Source organism: Nycticebus coucang, chromosome 7 (assembly GCF_027406575.1).
Source record: "Nycticebus coucang isolate mNycCou1 chromosome 7, mNycCou1.pri, whole genome shotgun sequence".
Lineage (NCBI taxonomy): Eukaryota > Metazoa > Chordata > Mammalia > Primates > Lorisidae > Nycticebus > Nycticebus coucang.
In genome coordinates this window covers 132,319,962-132,338,009 of record NC_069786.1, presented here as the reverse complement: position 1 = coordinate 132,338,009, position 18,048 = coordinate 132,319,962, and the positions used below count along the sequence as shown (strand labels likewise).

The 18,048-nt window shown below is 48.3% G+C and overlaps 1 protein-coding gene across 10 annotated transcripts in view; it reads right to left on the bottom strand.

Moving 5' to 3' along the window:
• AGAP1 (ArfGAP with GTPase domain, ankyrin repeat and PH domain 1) overlaps positions 1-18,048 on the bottom strand; it is a 547,645-nt gene that overhangs the window by 311,563 nt on the left and 218,034 nt on the right. For all 10 annotated transcript variants that reach the window (XM_053596986.1, XM_053596987.1, XM_053596989.1 and 7 more), the window contains 3 exons: positions 11,685-11,770; positions 8,368-8,509; positions 4,491-4,625 (listed from right to left, as the gene is read on the bottom strand). In XM_053596986.1, the coding sequence (XP_053452961.1) occupies positions 4,491-4,625; positions 8,368-8,509; positions 11,685-11,770 (363 nt within the window). The remainder of the gene's footprint in view (positions 1-4,490; positions 4,626-8,367; positions 8,510-11,684; positions 11,771-18,048) is intronic.

Sequence of the window (18,048 nt, the reverse complement as noted above, 5' to 3'; positions counted from 1 at the left end):
CCCAGTGAAGTAGAAACTGGGGGTATGCGAATTATCTAAGGGTGAATCTTATTTAAAGGAACCCACTGGTGGGAGCCACGTCCTCCTGCCCTGCAAGCCACACAAACGGGCCAGTGAGTAAAAGCAGGCGGCTCCCAGACCGCTGGGAGGGACGCGGGAAGGCAGCCGTGCCTGCTACACCCTCCTCCACTCTTGGGCGAGACACAAGTTCATGTTTCCATGTGACTGGTCCATGTTCAGAGTTCACACCTGCACTTCCCAATCGACTCTACCGCCCAGCAAGACCCACGTATGTGGGAAGCTGGTGCTCAAACCAGCCACTGAATGCGTGAGGGGATGAGTGCGCCCGCCGGCCAGCCGGCCTCCCCAAACCCACGTCACAACAGGCAGCGACCCGCCAGTTCCCCAAAAGCCACCTGTAGGTACCCACTGGACAACTACACGAACGAAAGGAAAGGAATCGGATGTCATGTTTCTCCATGAATTTGACAATTTTCCTCCGATTTGGGGACACTAAGAAGTCAAAAGTTAAACAAGCAAAGAATGAGGTCCCTGGTCCCTGACATAAAGCTGGCCGGCCCGTGACAAGGGAGGTGGGAGTGCCTGGCTCGCTTTCCTCTTTTATCCATAAGCTAAATATTATATAGAAATTTTATCTTTCTTTAAAAAGTAAGTAAGTCCCAGGGCATAAAAGGAGTCAAAATCAAAAGAGAAATCTAAACAAAAAGAACCTGCTGCCACATGCACCCTCCAAATGGCCTCCGCAGGCCGGCCGGCCGGCGGAGCCCACACATCCTCAGGGCCCAAGAGCTGGTTTGCTTCTGTTTCAATGACAAAATGGCCCAGCGTTGTGGTAAAGTCCAGGTCCTCAGGTCCCAGGATGAAGGACCGTCCAGGCTACGTGCCTTTGGTCCAGTTATAGAACTTTTCTGAGCCTTGATTTCTTCAATTATCATCACAAACCTTGCAATATTTTTCCCTTAAGGATTTATTGTTGAGAATTACTAAGTAGGCCGGATACAGTGGCTCATGCCTGTAATCCTAGCATTCTGGGAGGCCAAGCAGGTGGACTGCCTGAGCTCACAGGTTCAAGATCAGCCTGACCCAGAGCGAGACCTCATCTCTAAAAATAGCCGGGTGTTATGTATGGCACCTGTAGTCCCAGGTACTTAGGAGGCTGAGGCAAGAGAATTGTTTGAGCCCAAGAATTTGAGGTTGCTGTGAGCTATAATGCCATTGCACTCAATCAAGGGTGACAAAGTGAAACTTTGTCTCAAAAAAAAAAAAAGAATTGCTAAGCATTGAATACAGCCCTATCTAGTTAGTTAACTCCTTTTACAACTGACAGTGAAAGAGTTTATAATTTAAATTTAAAAAGAATACAATATATAAAACATACAGGGTAATAACCCTAATTTTATTTTGAAAACTTACATTCATGTAAATAAAAATATTTTAAAAATAAATAAACTCACAGGAGTTTTAGAAGTTTGTAGCATCTTAGGTATTCTTTTCAGATTCTATACAATCCAAATATTTAATGGAAATATATTACTTCTAAAATGAGAAATAATAAAATAAATGGAAATCTCTCAACCCTGTGAAACCTGACACTAATCAAAGCATTTCCACATGAGCTGTCGCAGCAATGGGAATACAGTGCTTTAGCAGTTTAACATCATGACATGAGAAGTATCATTATCATTCCTCATTCTACCCTCGCCAACACCCCAACCTGAGGAAGACAATGAAAAGTTCCCAGCACACAGTGGCTTCCTGACCACTGCCTTGAACACCCTGGATATGTCATGTCACGGACTGTGTGTCCTCCCCAAATTGTACACTGAAATCCTAAACCCCAGTGTGATGGTATCAAGAGGTGGGGCCTCTACAAGGTGATCAGGTCATGAGGGTGCAGGCCTCACAGATGGGATTAGGGCCCTTTCAGAAAAAGAAGTAGAAAGCATGCACCCTCTCCCTGTGCTCTCCATCTCCTGGGAGGGTGCAGCCCTCACAGACAGGATTAGTGCCCTTTTTCAGAGGAGGAAATAGAAATCATGCATCCTGTCCCTGTGCTCTCCATCACTTGGGAACACCGCAGACCAGGAAGAGAGCCTTTCCCAGACACCAGGCAGGCCAGCACCTTGATCTTGGACTTCCCAACCTGCAGAACTATCAGAGATAAGTATCTGCTGTTCAAGCTACTCAGTCTACAGTAATGTGTCACAGCAACCAGCATGGATTAGGACAGGACACTTTCCAGGAAGGCACAGGAACCTCACTGTCCCCCAGCATTAACTAATTTATGTGATTATTTTTACAATATGGATTCATTTATTTATGGAAAATTCATGCATGCTAACCAAGATAAATGTAAAAGTAAAGGAATTGTTGTAGAGAATAACCCATCCATACAACTGAGCTCCATCACCTGTACCAGGGATTGGAAAATTCTACAAAGGACCAGTGAGCACTTATTATGGGCTTTGCAGGTGGTAATAAGCCTGTTACACCCACTCCCCTCTGCAGCCTGAACCCAGACAGAGCCTGAAGAGAGGGCCCAGCTGTGCTTCAGGGAAAGTCTCTACAACCACAGGCAGAGCAATTCTGCGTGTGGGCCATGGTGTGGGAACCCTTCCTCTACAACACTTTTCTTTAATTGTCACACAGGTTTGGGCTATGCAGTAGTCAACAGTGACCCTGTCCCACCTGGGGCCCTTGTGGGGATCTCCGGCCCTTTCTCCCGCAGGACTTCATAAGCCTCACCGACGTTCTGGGGCTGCACACAGTGTGGCATGTCCCACGGTGGGAAGGAAGGTTCACTGCCCCCGGGACACGCTCCCGACAGCCGGCACGTGGACACCAGGACAATCGTGAACGGAAGGAAGAAGGGGCTGTGGGAACCCAGGGACCTCGCGCTGCTGCTCAGGGAGTCAGGGAGTCCTACGTTTCTGGACTGTCAGGGAATGGGGTAGAAAGCGGGGGAGTGAAGGAATAAATAGGAAACGTGCTGAGAATAGGTAACCATCTGTGCGGTAGAGACCAGGAAGAGAGGGCAAGCTCAGAAAGGACTTGGGGTGCTACAGGAAAGGGAAGGGAATGCAAAGTCTGAAACTGTAACAAGCTTCAGTGAAATAGTGAAAGTCTGAGATTCCCACAATGTCACTTGAAAACTAATTTAAATATTTAAGAGAAAAGAACAGGTTGCCCAGTTTGGGGGACACTCTGCCAGGAGGAGTAGTGTGATAACCACTGTTTTCATTCTGGGTCAATGCACAGTAAGACCTGATCAGCTCTGGGCCGTCTCTCGACTCCGTGACCTGACAACCTGCTCGGCACCAGAGCAGGGGGCACAGAGGTGGCTCCACCCCCATGGACTTAACCCAGCAGGGGAGAGGGGCCTAGGATTGATTTACTGTGATTCCCATCAGAAATGAAACCCTCTGCCAGGAGCACGCTTCCCCAAAGTGTCCCAAGCGTTTCTTCCCTGAAAGAACCACTCCATCCCAGACCTTCTTGCCCCCAAGGTACGACCACCCCACCCACCCAGACCCTCTCCGGCAGCATCTGGCTTCACAATCATTTACTGTGGGTCATCCCCACTGCAGAACCTCGTGCCCCCACCACACCAGGAAATTTTCCTGTCTGGCTCCTGGCTGTTCCTGGAGGTGGGTTATTAATAATGAATATAACAACATAATCCCTAAGGGCTGATCCTCACTCACTGGGTGAGTCCCATCCTGTGATTCTCTTTTTTATTTTTTTGATTCAAAGTTACCTCTCTCTTTTTTCAATTTATTCTCCTCTAAGCCTAACATCAATTATTTAAACACTTATTAAGGTTGGATAAAGAGTAATGATTACAATATAATAAAGAAATGGCCACGTGCAGGGCTCACAGAGCATGCAAAGAAACACTCGCCCTAGAAATTTTTCATCCTATACACAGAAAGGTCACATAATGCAACACTCAGACTCCACCACAAGGTCATTTGAAGGCAGGTGTTTTCTTGTCCCCCACCACTTTATTTTTTGGAGACCGAGTCTTACTATGTCACCCTTGGTAGAGTGTGGTGGGATCACAGCTCACAGCAACCTCAAACTCTTGCTTCAGCCTCCTGAGTAGCTGGGACTATAGGCACCTACCACGACGCCTGGCTATTTTTTTGTTGCAGTTGTCATTGCTGTTTAGCTGGCCCGGGCTGGGTTCGAACCCACCTGGCTCAGTGTACGTGGCTGGCACTGTAATCACTATGCTACCGGTGCCAAGCCATTTCTTGTCTGTTCTAAAGACATCATTTCAAACAGAACAGAACTGAGAATTGACTCTGCAATGGGGGACTCACGGCTCAACCCTAATGCTCACCTGTCCAGTGACATTTCTGTCACTCACGTGTACACAAGTCATGACCTACAGGCAGGACTGTCTCCTTGAAGAAGTGCCTCCTGCCTCCTAAGGTTGTAATAAATCCGCACCAAGGAGTATTTACCGTCCTGGAAGACCCTCTCCACGTTCAGCCCGTATGTGGCACACGTCTCGTAGTATGTGCAGCGCTTCAGATCGTTGGACAGCTTCCGCGCCCGCACATCATCGATGACCCTCGGGTTGGTGGAGCTGATGGCGTCTGGAAGTGAAGAGCAAAAAGTGACCACACGGTGACGATAAACAGACTGATTGCTTCCCACAACGTGAGGTCACCAAACCACTCAAAACTTGTCCCCTTCTTGGTAGAAAGGCAATTTTTTATGACTCTGGAGTTTTTAAAACACAGTTCACCTCCCAGTGAATTGTCTCAAAACCAGAATAGTCATTCATTCATTAGTAGAAATTTGTTTTAGAGGTGAGCTTCTGAAACCAAAATATTGATTAAAAGAATGTTCAGAAGACCAGAGGGAAGAGATAAGAGTTGAACATGGCTCTGGAGGAAAGTGCTTAAATAAAATAGAAAGAAAGACCCAACGGTCACTACCAACAAGTCCCCAGGCCTCCTGCACTAAATGCACTCCACACACAGGTGTCATTCTCCCAAGTGTGGTCCCTGATCCAGTCTCTCAGTCAATAAATGCAGTGCCACAAGCATATGTGTTGTGCATCCCCAAGGCTGTGACAGAACTCCTGGGGCCACAGGTGACTTGGATGGGACATCCGTGCACAGAGCTATCTGTGTCAGCCACCATCCCAGTCCTGGCCCATCCCGTCCATTCCTATGAGTTACACACAGAATGGGAAAGAAGAGGCCAAAATGTTAACAGGCATGTGTTAGGCCCTTTCTCAGAGGGCTTGAAAAACTCTCCAAACAAAAACCCACCAACAGGATTTCCCTCCAAGTCAAAGGAAGAGCAACACAAGGTTTAAAATTTTGCTATTTTTGCATAGGAAGGGCATTTAACACTTCATGTTTTGAAGTCTATTTAAAAATGTGGCATCTTCAGGAAATAACTGATTCAATTTGTTCTTTCTTCATCCTTTTTCTCCTATTTGTTTTTCCTTTTCTCCCTATGAAATGGGTGTGAACCGATTACTTCCTGATTATCAGAAGGCAAATGAACTTGGACTCGGGACTCTCTTTCACTGACACAGCCCAACAGCCCCGACAGCCTGCACCCTTCTTAGGGGACAAAGGACACCCTCTTTTATCATCTTGTCTTACGGATCAGTAAATCTGACTTACATTTCACAACATTTAAGGAAAAAAAGGTATTTTTTAGAAGTATAAACATTTGCAAAGAAAACTATAGGGAAACAGTTAAACCTCCGTAACTTTTCGATGCTTTAGCACAATGTGAAGATTCCCAGCCACAGAGCCTCCACCCAGCTTACAAGTCATCCCAACCCAGGGGGCCCTGATGGGTCTGAGGCTCTCCACCCTCAACAGAACACCCACTCAGGTGTGGTCACATCTCAGCCTCAAGGCACACCGGGCTCACGCTTGTCACTGCCAGGGAACAGACTTCCAGATTTGGTCTCTACGTCCCAGTTTTCATTTCACTTTTAACTGCAGCTTTCCGTAGATACTGTTTCTCCCTCCAATCAAATTAAGTTGCAAGTCTTTCCAGAGGTCCTCAAACTTTTTAAACAGGGGGCCAGTTCACTGTCCCTCAGACTATTGGAGGGCCAGACTATAGTTAAAAAAAAAAAAAAAAAACTATGTACAAATTCCTATGCACACTGCACATATCTTATTTTGAAGTAAAAAAACAAAACAGGAACAAATACAATCACAACACCTCATGTGGCCTGCGGGCCGTAGTTTGAGGACCCCTGCAGCTCTCCAGTCACACCCTGTCCAGGAAAAATGAGCGTGGCCCCCGCGGGCCGTTCCCCCACCTTGGGCTGAGGCCTTGCCCCATGCCAGGTGACCCTAAGGAAGGGACTTAATCCTCCTTCAGTTCCTTCCTGCCCCATAACCGACCTCTAAAGCTCCCTGCCCCCACCAGCAGGGAGGGAGACTCCAGGCACTGTCTCTGCAGTCTGCCCTGCCTTTGTCTTGGCATCCCAAGAGACCCCTAACTGTGGCAGCTCAGAGAACCACACCCCGCTTCCTGCCACCTTCTTGCAGCGTGGCTCAGCTGAAAGGAACAGAGGCAAAGTGGGGACAGTCTGGCAAAAGAGCCTGCAGGATTGCCTGGCAGCCTCCTCCTCAGACACACAACCCCCCTGCCCAGGCGGAGACTCAGGGGCAGGCTCACCTCTGGACAGGGACAGAGGCGTGCTCTGGATCCCAGGCAGGACCTTGTGACTGGTCTTATATTGAAAGATGAGAAAGAGAATGAGCTGTTTCCAGACACTCTCACACGTCTGCTGAGGCCTCCTGCTCCCACGAGCTCCTCTGAGTGACCCTAGCTGAGCAGAGGCAGGGGTCAGGGCCCCACAGCCAGCAGCCAGCAGCCAGTGTCCAGGGTAGTGGACACTTCACCCTGTAACAACAGGATGCTGGGCGTGTATTGAGCGAAAACTGATTAAATCGGTCTCTCCAGCCCAGACTGAGAACTTAACCATCACTGTGCACGGTCTACAGCAAACAAACAAACAAAAACAGAAACCACCACACCGAGTCCTCAGGACAACCCCCGAACTCAGGCAGCACCCCAGGGACCCAGCTCCAAAACGTCTCGCTTCAGCAAGGACACTAATTTACAATTAATCTGTACAACATCAAAGCAGCTATAGGCAGAATCTGCCTGAGATAATATTGAAAACATTACTTATTAACAATTTTCCACATGCCACGTGGAACGTTCTGTGTGTTCCTAACAGGAACCAGGGATGTGCCTCCTGATGGCCACCAGAGGGCACCGTGGGCATGCAGACCGTCCCCATGCCAGGTGCTTAGACAGAGTGACCACTGGCTGCTGTCCACCACACATGTGCTTAAAACAAGGTGGAGGGAAGGGTGCTCTCCAGGAAAGCCCAGCTCCTAACGCCTGACACCCAGCACCCACCACACTGCTTAATTCCCCTCAGCACGTGCCCACCTCGTGAGTGGGGCTTCCGCAGCGTCCTGGGCAGGACGGCCAGGCTCTCTCACGCACCCTGCCTGTGTCCCCCGCCCCGCCTGCTCCAACAGCTAACTTCTCACTGGGAAAAGGCTCACATCAGGGCAGGATGCTAGACAGGTGAATGGAAGGAATTAGCAAGGACAGTCTGTTAACAACAGAAAGACAATACAATTTGTGCTCCTTGATGTGACTGTTTTCTAAGTTACCCGTGCTTTTGACAAAGCCGTTTTAAAGTTAACCTGACTTTTAAAAACACTGCATGTGCTGTGTTAGTGACACAGACCCAACCGCACAACAGAGAATCTGGGACCAAGACAAGGGTGCTGCGTCTGATCCCACCTGACAGTCTCTTTACTAAGAGCCCACGTTTTAAGTGACCTACAAGAAACGGGAAATTCTACACTCCGAGGGACCTGCTAGGTTAAAAATAAGGCTCAGATCATGAGACACTGACAGAGAACAGAATAACACAAAACTCTGGGACGTGTATTATTTTAAAGATATGCTAGTAAGTGGTAAGCTTTGACTGCTTATAGGTTGTTTTACACAACATAGAATTAAAATAGAGAAAACAAGAAAATAGATCTTTTTTTTTTTTTTTAAGCCTGTTTGTGTGTGTGTTTGTGAAAGTTTGTGTGTATTTGTGAGTTTATTTTCAGGTTGCTGAGTAGTTTCTCCATAGAATCAAATCAGAAAATGCGACAGTTAAATTTAGTTTCAAAAAAGTCTCACGAGGGAACCTTCATAGGCCATATTCTGTCTTTAAACTATTCTTAAATTCCCCCATACCAAAATACAGCCCATGAGTCCAGTTACTGCTCAACTGTTGGTATTTTTTGGGAACAGCCCTGCACAGACATCGCTCACCTTGGGTTCCCACCAGAACGAGAGGGATCTCGCTTGTGTTCCGGTAGTTGGCCATTCGACTGTAGTAGTGGTAAACGGTCTGGAAACTTATCTCGTCCTCCAAGCTGAAGACAAATATAACAGCGTCCACCCACATGGCAAACTAGGCAGAAGAGAAGGGGAAGAGATGGGGGCTTAGTGGGAAGGCTCTGGAGAGACGGCCAGAAGGGGCTGGAACCATCTCCCACGGCCCCGATGGCCGGCCAGCAGGGCCCTGGGGACACCCCTCTGCTGCTGTCTGGTGTTGACCTTTGACTTTGGTTATTTCGCGATGTTGCATCACTACCGCCTTCTCCTGTGCACAGTGGGTTTCCGTGCTCCCGTCAGGAACTGGTCCCCAACCTAACCCCACCCAGGCCACTGTCGTTATAATCCCTGCCCCAACCCAGGCAACGCTGGCCTTGCAAAGAGGTTCTCAGCCCTGGAAACTTTCTGTTTTACATGCAGCCTCCTCTTCAGACCGTCCAGGGTCCTTGCTGAACCATCCAGGCTAAAAAGGAACCTCCCCCAGGCTCCTGAAGGCTGCTCGGAAAACTCAACTGTCCTTCCTGCCACCACTCCCGGCTGTCGGCCACGGTCAGGAGTGCCTTGAATGGCCAACAAGCCATTGCTGGACTGCATCGCCCTGGCCAGGGAAGCAGTACTTATTTTAGGGAAATTAACAACAGTCAGAGGGGAACCTCACACTGGCCTGGCTCTTGTCACTCTATTCTTGTTTGGCCAGCACTTGCCATAACCTCCACCAACTCCTCTGATGAGCATCCCTGCCGTCCAGCATCTGTGAGCCCATTAGCACTGATGACCGTCTCACAGGGCTGCGGCCCAGTGGATGGAAGCTCCCCGTGGGTCAACAGCTGCCACTCTCTCCCTGCGTGGGACAGCACCACAGACCCTTCTCTTTCCAAGTGGAAATGGAGAAAACATGCCCATCTGTCTCCTTTCTCTCCAAGAGGCCAAGGTCCTCCCTGAATGCGTGCGGCCGCAGTAGCACTGATGTGTGTGGGCAGCCTCTTCATATGGGTTAAACTCCAACTTCCACAAGTAACTGAGCAGTGTATTCAGGTACATGGAAAACTTGAAATGTTGCATACTGCATATTCTCAGCATCTTAAGTTTGACGAAAAGATGCATTTTCCATGGATATTAGAGAAAAAAAATCTTTCTCAGAAAAAAAGACCACTGGAGACAAAATAATGGGATGTGGTCTGAGAACGTGGGGAGCTGAGGAAACAGTGGATGTGGGCTTTCTACTAAAGAGCACATACAGGAGAATGTTTTTATTTTTTTTTTTCTTTTGAGACAGGGCCTCAAGCTGTCGCCCTGGGTAGAGTGCCGTGGCATCATAGCTCACAGCAACCTCCAACTCCTGGGCTCAAGCAAGTCCTTGCCTCTGCCTCCCAAGCAGCTGGGATTACAGGCACCCGCCACAACACCCAGCTATGGAGAATGTTTTTAAATAAAAAACGTGACCCCTGTAACACTAATTCACGGCAGAGTTAAGGCTTTACCGTGAAGCTGAGGAGGGTCAGTGCTCTATGTCCCCCGACCCTGGCTGGAGCCCCCTCTCCAAGCAGCCCCGAGGCAGGACTTCAAAGCACAGCACCTCCTGAAACCACCAGACCAGCTAGTCTGTGCGCATCATGAATGCTTCTGTTTTGATTTTTAGGTTCTTCTTACGCTGCAAAGGCCTGCTGTTTAATTGTGGGGGGTGGAAGCTTCTTCCTAGTCACTGGAAATATTTATGTGCTGGGAAGAATGGAAAACGAAGCCAGGAGACCGCCACTCTTTACAAGCTGCCTTCTGCTAGTCATGGCGTCCCTGAGGAACCTTCCCCTAGGAAGCTTGTTGTGGCTGGACACACTGCCCGGCTGAGAGGGAGGGAGCTATGTGGGTTCCGTCACCATCACAAACCTGGGGTAGCCCCCATCACATCTCAAACCTTGCTCACTTAATTTTAAACTAACATGTTCACTGAACACAGGCTGGAATGACTCTGTCAGCAACTGTTTTCCCTTTTAACGTGTCCTCAAGATCTCCCCTTATTATGACAATCTATGGTATTGCCAACACCAGGAAGCAAAATCCTTCACACTTTAACACCTTTGAAATCAGAACACATCTTATTATTGCTGATGTTTCATAGTTCAATTGGCAGCATTTTTTCATTTAAATATTGGGACATCTTACCAACAGGGGTGTTTTAGATGCAATGGAAATGTGGCAAATACGTAACATTTTCTGACTAGCCATGCAGCCCTCCGGTGTATGGAGTCTCAGACGCTAAACAATCCCTTCTGCAATCTTTCACTTTCATCATCTTGTGATCTTATGCTTCACTTCCACAAAAGCATAAGTTCAAGAAAGAGTGCCAAGGAAAGGTTTAATATTAAGTCTGCATTAAGGATCATGGGCTAATACTAGCTCTCAGCTTTTTAAAAGTGTTTAACTAGCAAATTATGATCTAAGTAAAATGATAAACTGAATGAAATCACCCTAAGAAAGGTTTTCCATGGTCACCCTTTTTTATTTCTAGAATGCCCATTGTTCGAGGAATCCCCAAAGCAATCACAACAGGCTGCATCTGGGTTGCCCTGGAGACTTGCTTGGGCCAAGATGGCCACAGTGACATAGGGGTGCCCGGCACCCTGGCTCCAAATTCCTCCCAGCAAACTTCCTAAATGACCACGTGGCTCTAGAGCAGTGACTTTCAGCACGGGTGTGCCATGAGAGGATCTTAGGTGTGACGGGAAAACTTTTAAACATCATTAATTAAATATTTTTCAAAATTAGTTCAAAGCACAGTAAATATATTCTTTATTTTACTCCTTTTAAAAAATCAATATAATTTACGTGTGGCACAAAAATTTAACTAGAGGTTCCAGGGTGCCATTGAGATAAAAACGGTCGAAAAATACTGCTCTAGAGAGCAAAGTACTTGAAGAAAAACAAACAAACAAACAAAAACTTAAAAGACCTTCCGATGCTGTTTCAACTGGGTTGACAAAGCAGGGCACAGCCAGCTTTCCCTTCCTGCTAGAAACGAAGTGAAAAAAAATCAGCAGCACGGATCAAACTTCTCTCTAGGATTTAATAGGAAAAAAATATAGAATCTGTTTCTTAGAGATGAGAAAAAAATGCAGTTAGAGAAAGCATTTTCATTAGTCCCCCCCTTTCTTTTTGAAAGCACATCAATGATTTCCTGAGCCACTTGTTTAAGCAGAACCTTGACAAGAAAATGAAGGCAAAGGGTGGGGGAACGGTGTGCATGTAATACTCACCTGCGCCTCCGGGGGGCCCCCCTCATCTCTAATCAGCAGCAGATAGCTTTGTCCATCAACAACAATCTCTTTCTTGAACCTGCCACCTGCCACACACATAAAAAACCTCGTTACAAAAGAAAAACACAGCGTAAAGAGAGAAAACAGACGTGGGCTTCGCTTGTGGAAAAATACACCCTAGGCGGTCGCCCTGGAGGGAGCTAATTCTGGACACTTAGTGGAGTTCAAGGTCTCCAGCAACGACTGAATTTTAAAAGGGCTGAACTCCGATTTAAATATTTGTCTTTAAGAACCCGTGTTCACTTCTGGTTAGAGGGCACCACTTATCACGTGATGCCAGGCATTCGTGGCCAAGGAGTTTGGAATTTCCAAGTAGGCTTTATGTGGAAATTCGGGAATTCTCACTCATCGGGAAACAGAGAACAGTGGGATTGTCATTCTCTTGTTGGGTTCACAAAACTGAAACAAATTTTTCACGCCTCATAGGTGCCTCGTCTACAACCTCTTGGTAAATTTAAAGGGCTGAGACCCTGTATTCTCCTCAAGAGAAACCCAGTTCTTGAAAGGAACACAGAACATCATGAGAATGGCGTTTCCGTAGTCACAGTTCACAAGTAAGGAGGGATGCTCAGCTACTACACACGTGTTACACAGAAACTACGGGATGGGGCCTCAGTACAGGGGGAGACAGAGCAGCGCAGCAGGGACAAGAGGCATTAGAGACCACACTGAGTTAGCAAGAAGTCACCAGGACCCTGCTGGAACAGGGGACAGAGAGCAAGGGGGGCAGGCCTGCGCAGAGCCCAAGGACACACAGCTGCCCACGTGCCCCAGGCAGGACCACCAGACCTTCTCCTTCCTGCACAGCTACAAAGGTTCTGCTCTGGGGTCCTCTGTCATTTCCAAAGCCAAACCACCTTGCAGAGCCTGGGCTCGAGTCCACCCTAATTAGCCTTCACAGGGATTCCGAATTCTTGTTTTCGGAAGAATACACAAGTTCCTACCTCTGCTTTTCAGCTTCTCTATGCAAATACCTTCCAGAAACCCTGTGCAACCCCAAGTAACTGGACTCCAGAAGACAATGCTGTCAGGGGCCTCCCTGCCCACCCCTGAGGCTGCCCGCCAGCCCTCTGCCACCCAGAGCAACATCTGATCCCTCCCCCAACAAAAGGAACCCAAGAATCCTGGCTTTGGGCCACATTAATGCCCCCAAAAGCAGAAACCCAAGTCCTCAACCCATCCTATCCCAACCTGAAGATGTCTAAGGCCCAACAGATGGGTGGCAGCCCTCTGCAGCCAAAGGGGGCTGGCCAGGAAACCAGCCTTCCCCTGTGAGCTCCTGAACACACGTGTATATTCACAACTCGCTCCTACGCTGAAGGCAACAGGTAACTCATTTGCTTTATTTGGTGTTCATTTTGCTCCATAATAAAAACAGAAAATAATCTTCCAATGTTAAGATAAAGCAGATAAACTTTCACTGTGATGTCCCCCCACCCCAACCCCCCATCAACAAAAAGGAAGGCAGAGTCCACAGAAAAGTCAGGTGAAAAAGCCCCAGGATGCTGGGTCCAGACACAAAGCATGCGCCCTGCCAGCCTCGCCCCAGCTGTACAAGTCAGCCACAAACAACGTGAGGTACCTGCATGGCAGATTCCTCCAGGTCAAAGGGGATGACACCTGTTTCTCAGCAGCACATTTTGATTATGAAATGAACTAAGAAGTATCTGACAACCAGCAGGAGACCACCGCACCCCTGACACGGCCTTGCTCTGTCTGAATAGACAAGCAGTCCACACAGCCTCTTCCCACCTCAGTGTCCCCAGCTGTGAAATGGGGATGAGGGTGACGAGCTGAGAAAGCCCAGCCCCCAGCCAGCCGCAGTGGTGGGGCTCTCTAGAGCTATTCGGAATTTCTGTTGTGTTTAAAAGATATACTTAACATTTAACAAACCTCTTATCAGTAGGAAAAATCGCAAAAGTGATTGTAATAATCGGTAATGTTATTATTTGATTTAAAAAACTTTAAAACTTAAAAAAAGAGAGATGTTGGAAATCTGCTCTTTTTACTTTTTTTGAGACAGAGTCTCACTATGTTACCTTTGGTAGAGTGCTGTGGCGTCACAGCTCACGGCAACCTCAAACTCTTGAGCTTAAGTGATTCTCTTGCCTCAGCCTCCCAAGTAGCTGGGACTACAGGCATCCACCATAATACCCAGCTATTTTTTTGGTTGTAGGTGTCATTGTTGTTTGGAAGGCCCAGGCTGAGTTCGAACCTGCCACCTCTGGTGTATGTGGGCTGGTGCCCAGCCACTGAGCTCCAGGCACCAAGCCAGAAATCTGCTTTTTCTTGATGCAATGAACTGAATTCAACCTTTTAAGAAAATACGTATGAAAAAGGAATCTGGCCAGGCCTGGTGGCTTACACTTATAATCCTAGCACTCTGGGAGGCCTGACCTCAGGAATCGGAGACTGGCCTGAGCAAGAGCAAGATCCCTGTCTCTAAAAAAAAAATAGCCAGGTGTTGTGGTGGGCGCCTGTAGTTACAGCTTTTTGGGAGGCTAAAGCAAGAGGATCGCTTGTACCAAGAGTTTGAAGTTGCTGTGAGCTTGGATGACATGGCACTCTACCAAAGATGACAAAGTAAGACTCTGTCTCAAAAAAATAAAAAAAGAAAGAAAAAGAAATCTGTTACTCTTGGTTTAGGGAACAACCTTTTCCATTACAGCCTATTCCTCCAGTTCTCATCAGTCACATGTGCCAGGAACAATGAGAAGCAAAAGGAACATTATGTGCAGGTTTAAAAATCCTTCCTACAATTCTCAGGGGCCCATTCTTTATTTATTTTGAGACAAAGTCTCACTATGACGCCGTGGGCAGCGTGCCGTGGCGTCACAGCTCACAGCAACCTCAAACTCTTGGGCTTAAGGGATTCTCTTGCCTCTTCCTCCCGAGTAGCTGGGACTACGGGCGCCTGCCACAACGCCCAGCTATCTTTTGGTTGTGGTTGTCATTGTTTAGGTGGCCAGACCAGATTTGAACCTGCCACCCTCTGTGTACATGGCTGGCGCCGTAACCACTGTGTTACCTCTGGTTACCAAGTTTTACCTCTGATGGGAACCTGAGTCAGGATAGCCACGAGAAACTTCCTGAGACATAGTGTCCACCTCCCGCTGCACAGGCCTGGGCCCCCACGTCAGTGCTACAGCCATTCTACATCTGGGCACCAACACAGGGACCCAGCTGGCCATCCTCTGCCACACCAGAATGGTGACTGCACCTCTGTCCCAGACTCTGGCCGTCCTGACCTCTCATCACTAACCACAGGATGTACAGGAGCCCTGTGCACACGTTTGCTCCTTCGTAAGCACCTGCTGTATGTGGGAACGTGGGATATCTTCAAAGCCCCAAAGGGGAGACAGTGTAAGTTTTGATATCTCTAGGAAAAGAGGGGCATACAGGAGTGAGAGCCACCTGAAGGCCTATTCAGAAGTGCTTTCGTGTGCGGGGGAATGTTTGGCACAATCGGCAGAGGGGGAACGGGTGGGCGGCAACTGGACTGGGTGGCTAAGCCCAGTGAGGCTGAAGGGCAGCCAGGGGCAAGGACCAGCAGGTGGCTGGAACAGGGGGGCACTGCACAGCCTCAGACTCTGGGTTCAAAGCCCTGCCAAGCCCTCCGTAGCCGGGTGACCTCTGCCAAGTCACTGGACTTCCTCACCTGTGGAACAGGGACAAGGCACAGAGCTTCCTTCCACAGAGTTAACACACGAAAGGCACCCAGAACCCTGCGTGGGACACAGGAACTGGGCGCTGGCACCCGCAGCCCTCACAATCTCCCTCCTCTGTCCTGAACTCCACATACTGGTACCCCTGATACACACCACCTCGGCAGGCCCAGCTCAGCCTGCCCCCGGGTGGCACCTCAAACACAAATACCGGTGAGGCTCTCCCTGCTGGGGGATGACCCCAGTCGAAGCCGGTCCCAGACCCCATTCCTCAATCGCTAGACTGGGTCACCTCCAAAGCAAGGGGGGAGGTATGGGGCCTGGCCCCAGAGCCACCGAAGTTCCCACTGAAGCTAGAGACCCCCTAGCTGCCCCACCTCTTTGGGGAGCAGGAACCCAGAGGGTGTCCCCACCCAGCTCCCCCAGGCTAGCAGCGACTGTGGGGCAGCCCTCCTTGGACACATCTCTGAGCCCCGCCTGTCTTAGGGGCGTCGGGCAAGCACATGTCGGATGAACTTCACACCTCTGTTTCCTTAAACATGTTTTTGCAGAATTCTCTTCACGGTGGTACTGAGGTGGCTGAAGCTGTCACTCTGTATATTGTGGCCTGGAGCCAAGTATGCCTGACATACCCTTCCTTACCTCTGAAGGAGGCTGATTCCTTCTTCCAGAGAAAAGGCCTCTTCCAGCTCTAAAACCACCCTACACGTCCCCCAAGCTACCAACTATAATTAACGTATCCTTTCAATATTTTGCAACTTCAAACACTGGACACTGACCATCAGCCTGCATGATTTTTCCAGTTACACTTAAATCAGATAACAAAAATTAAATACTCATACGCATTTGCTATGAACCCAGAAGTTGAATAATGAGAAAAAAGCCCCCAGGCGGGGTACTGCCAAGGCAGCAGGCTATTACATTTCGGGAAACACAGGCTAGCGGGCAAGTGAAGTAATACTTTAACATTCACAGTCTACCGTGTACTGTAAACACGAAAGGAACAGCCTTAGGATGAAAGCGTGGCTGGCAGTAAGCTGGTAACCACCAGGTGCCACCACCTGCATTATTTCAAATTCAAACCCACCATCTTATCCACGTCATTAGATCTTTTTTCCAGCCAAAATTTTATAGGCCACCACCAAACTCTATACACAATTTCACTTTTAAATTAAAATTTGAAAATAAATTAGTGAAACCTATATAAAATAGTGAAACCTATTTTATATCCAGTTTCTCCTTACTTTCCTGTAAAGAGAAACTAACACCTACTAACCTAACCACATACTCCCAGCACCTGGCACACAGCCCTGCCCGTGGTCTATACTACCAATTTGTCAACAGTGATGCCCCCTCTTCTCTGCTGCCAATTAGTATTGCTACCACTGAAAACTAAATTACATCAGGGATAATTTTATTTTACAAAAGGGATGTCAGTCTCTCTGCACCTGACCCCCATATGGGAAGCACGGCCATGCGTCCACCTCAGCACACCTGTGTGCAGGTGACAGGTGAGCTCCTCAGACAGATCAAGTGAGCTGCAGAGCCCCCCCCAACTGGCCTCCCTGGCTGGGGAACTAGACAGACTGGGCGCAGCTGCCTGGCCCTACGAGGGCACCAGGAAAGGCAGCTGACGTAAATCTGTGCTTCCCTAAGGCACAGGGAGACACCAGAGGTGAACATCTCTGTGCTGGGCATCCTGGTCAGACAGTCAGGGCAGAACAGATCTAAGTGTCCTTTCTGGGCTTGATTTTTTTGAACTGGGTTTTGCTGGACAGCAGAGTCAGGTCTTATCTGAGCTACTTCCACACAGGGAGGCACATGCTTCTTGCTGGAACTCAATCTCAAGTGCAATTTGTTAGGTTTCTGGTTTACCCCAAAGGCAAACTTTCAAGGATCCCAGAAAACCTGAAAACTGCCTGTTGCCTTTGAACCTGCATTTTTTCAAAGTGAGTCAAGGTCTTTATTTCTCCCTATAGCTGATACTCCAGAAAGCAAAGTTTGTGAGAGGGGAGCTGAACACGCTGACCCCAGGCTGAAGCACTCGCCGAGCACGCCCGGCCCATCAGGAAGGGTAACGTCCTGCTCTTTCGTTTTTTACACTATCTTTTTTGCAGTCTTAAGGGTGTCCCCACAACCCCTCCATGACCTGGGTCCCGGTCTCATGCAGCAGGAACCGGCTTCAGATCAGGATGCTGGGGTAAGCAGCACCACAGGGTCCCTGCAAGTATTTCAACTCCCACTGGGTAGGGACACCTGGAGCCCTCCTAAATATAGGCGCCATCTACACAGGCAGAGACAGGCTTGTCTAGGCTGTCATTTCTGTTTTAAGAGGAGAAAAAACAAAGAGCAAACTGAATTTTCCAATTCAAAAAAAAAAAAAAAAGAAAAAGAGCTCTTCTGGGAGTAAACACTGCAACAGATGTTTGACATTTCTATCATTTTGGCTAATTGGACCGAAAGCTATTAACAAATCATTACCAGTGCTCCAAGCTACGGTGATGGCAATGACCGTGTGCCTTAGACACGTTAGTTCACAAAGCACTTTCCTTCCCGCATCACCTCTGTTAGCCCTCACCACACCCTCCGACACGGCATCATTCCAACATCCCAATCTCAGGAGGAAAAGAAATTCAGAC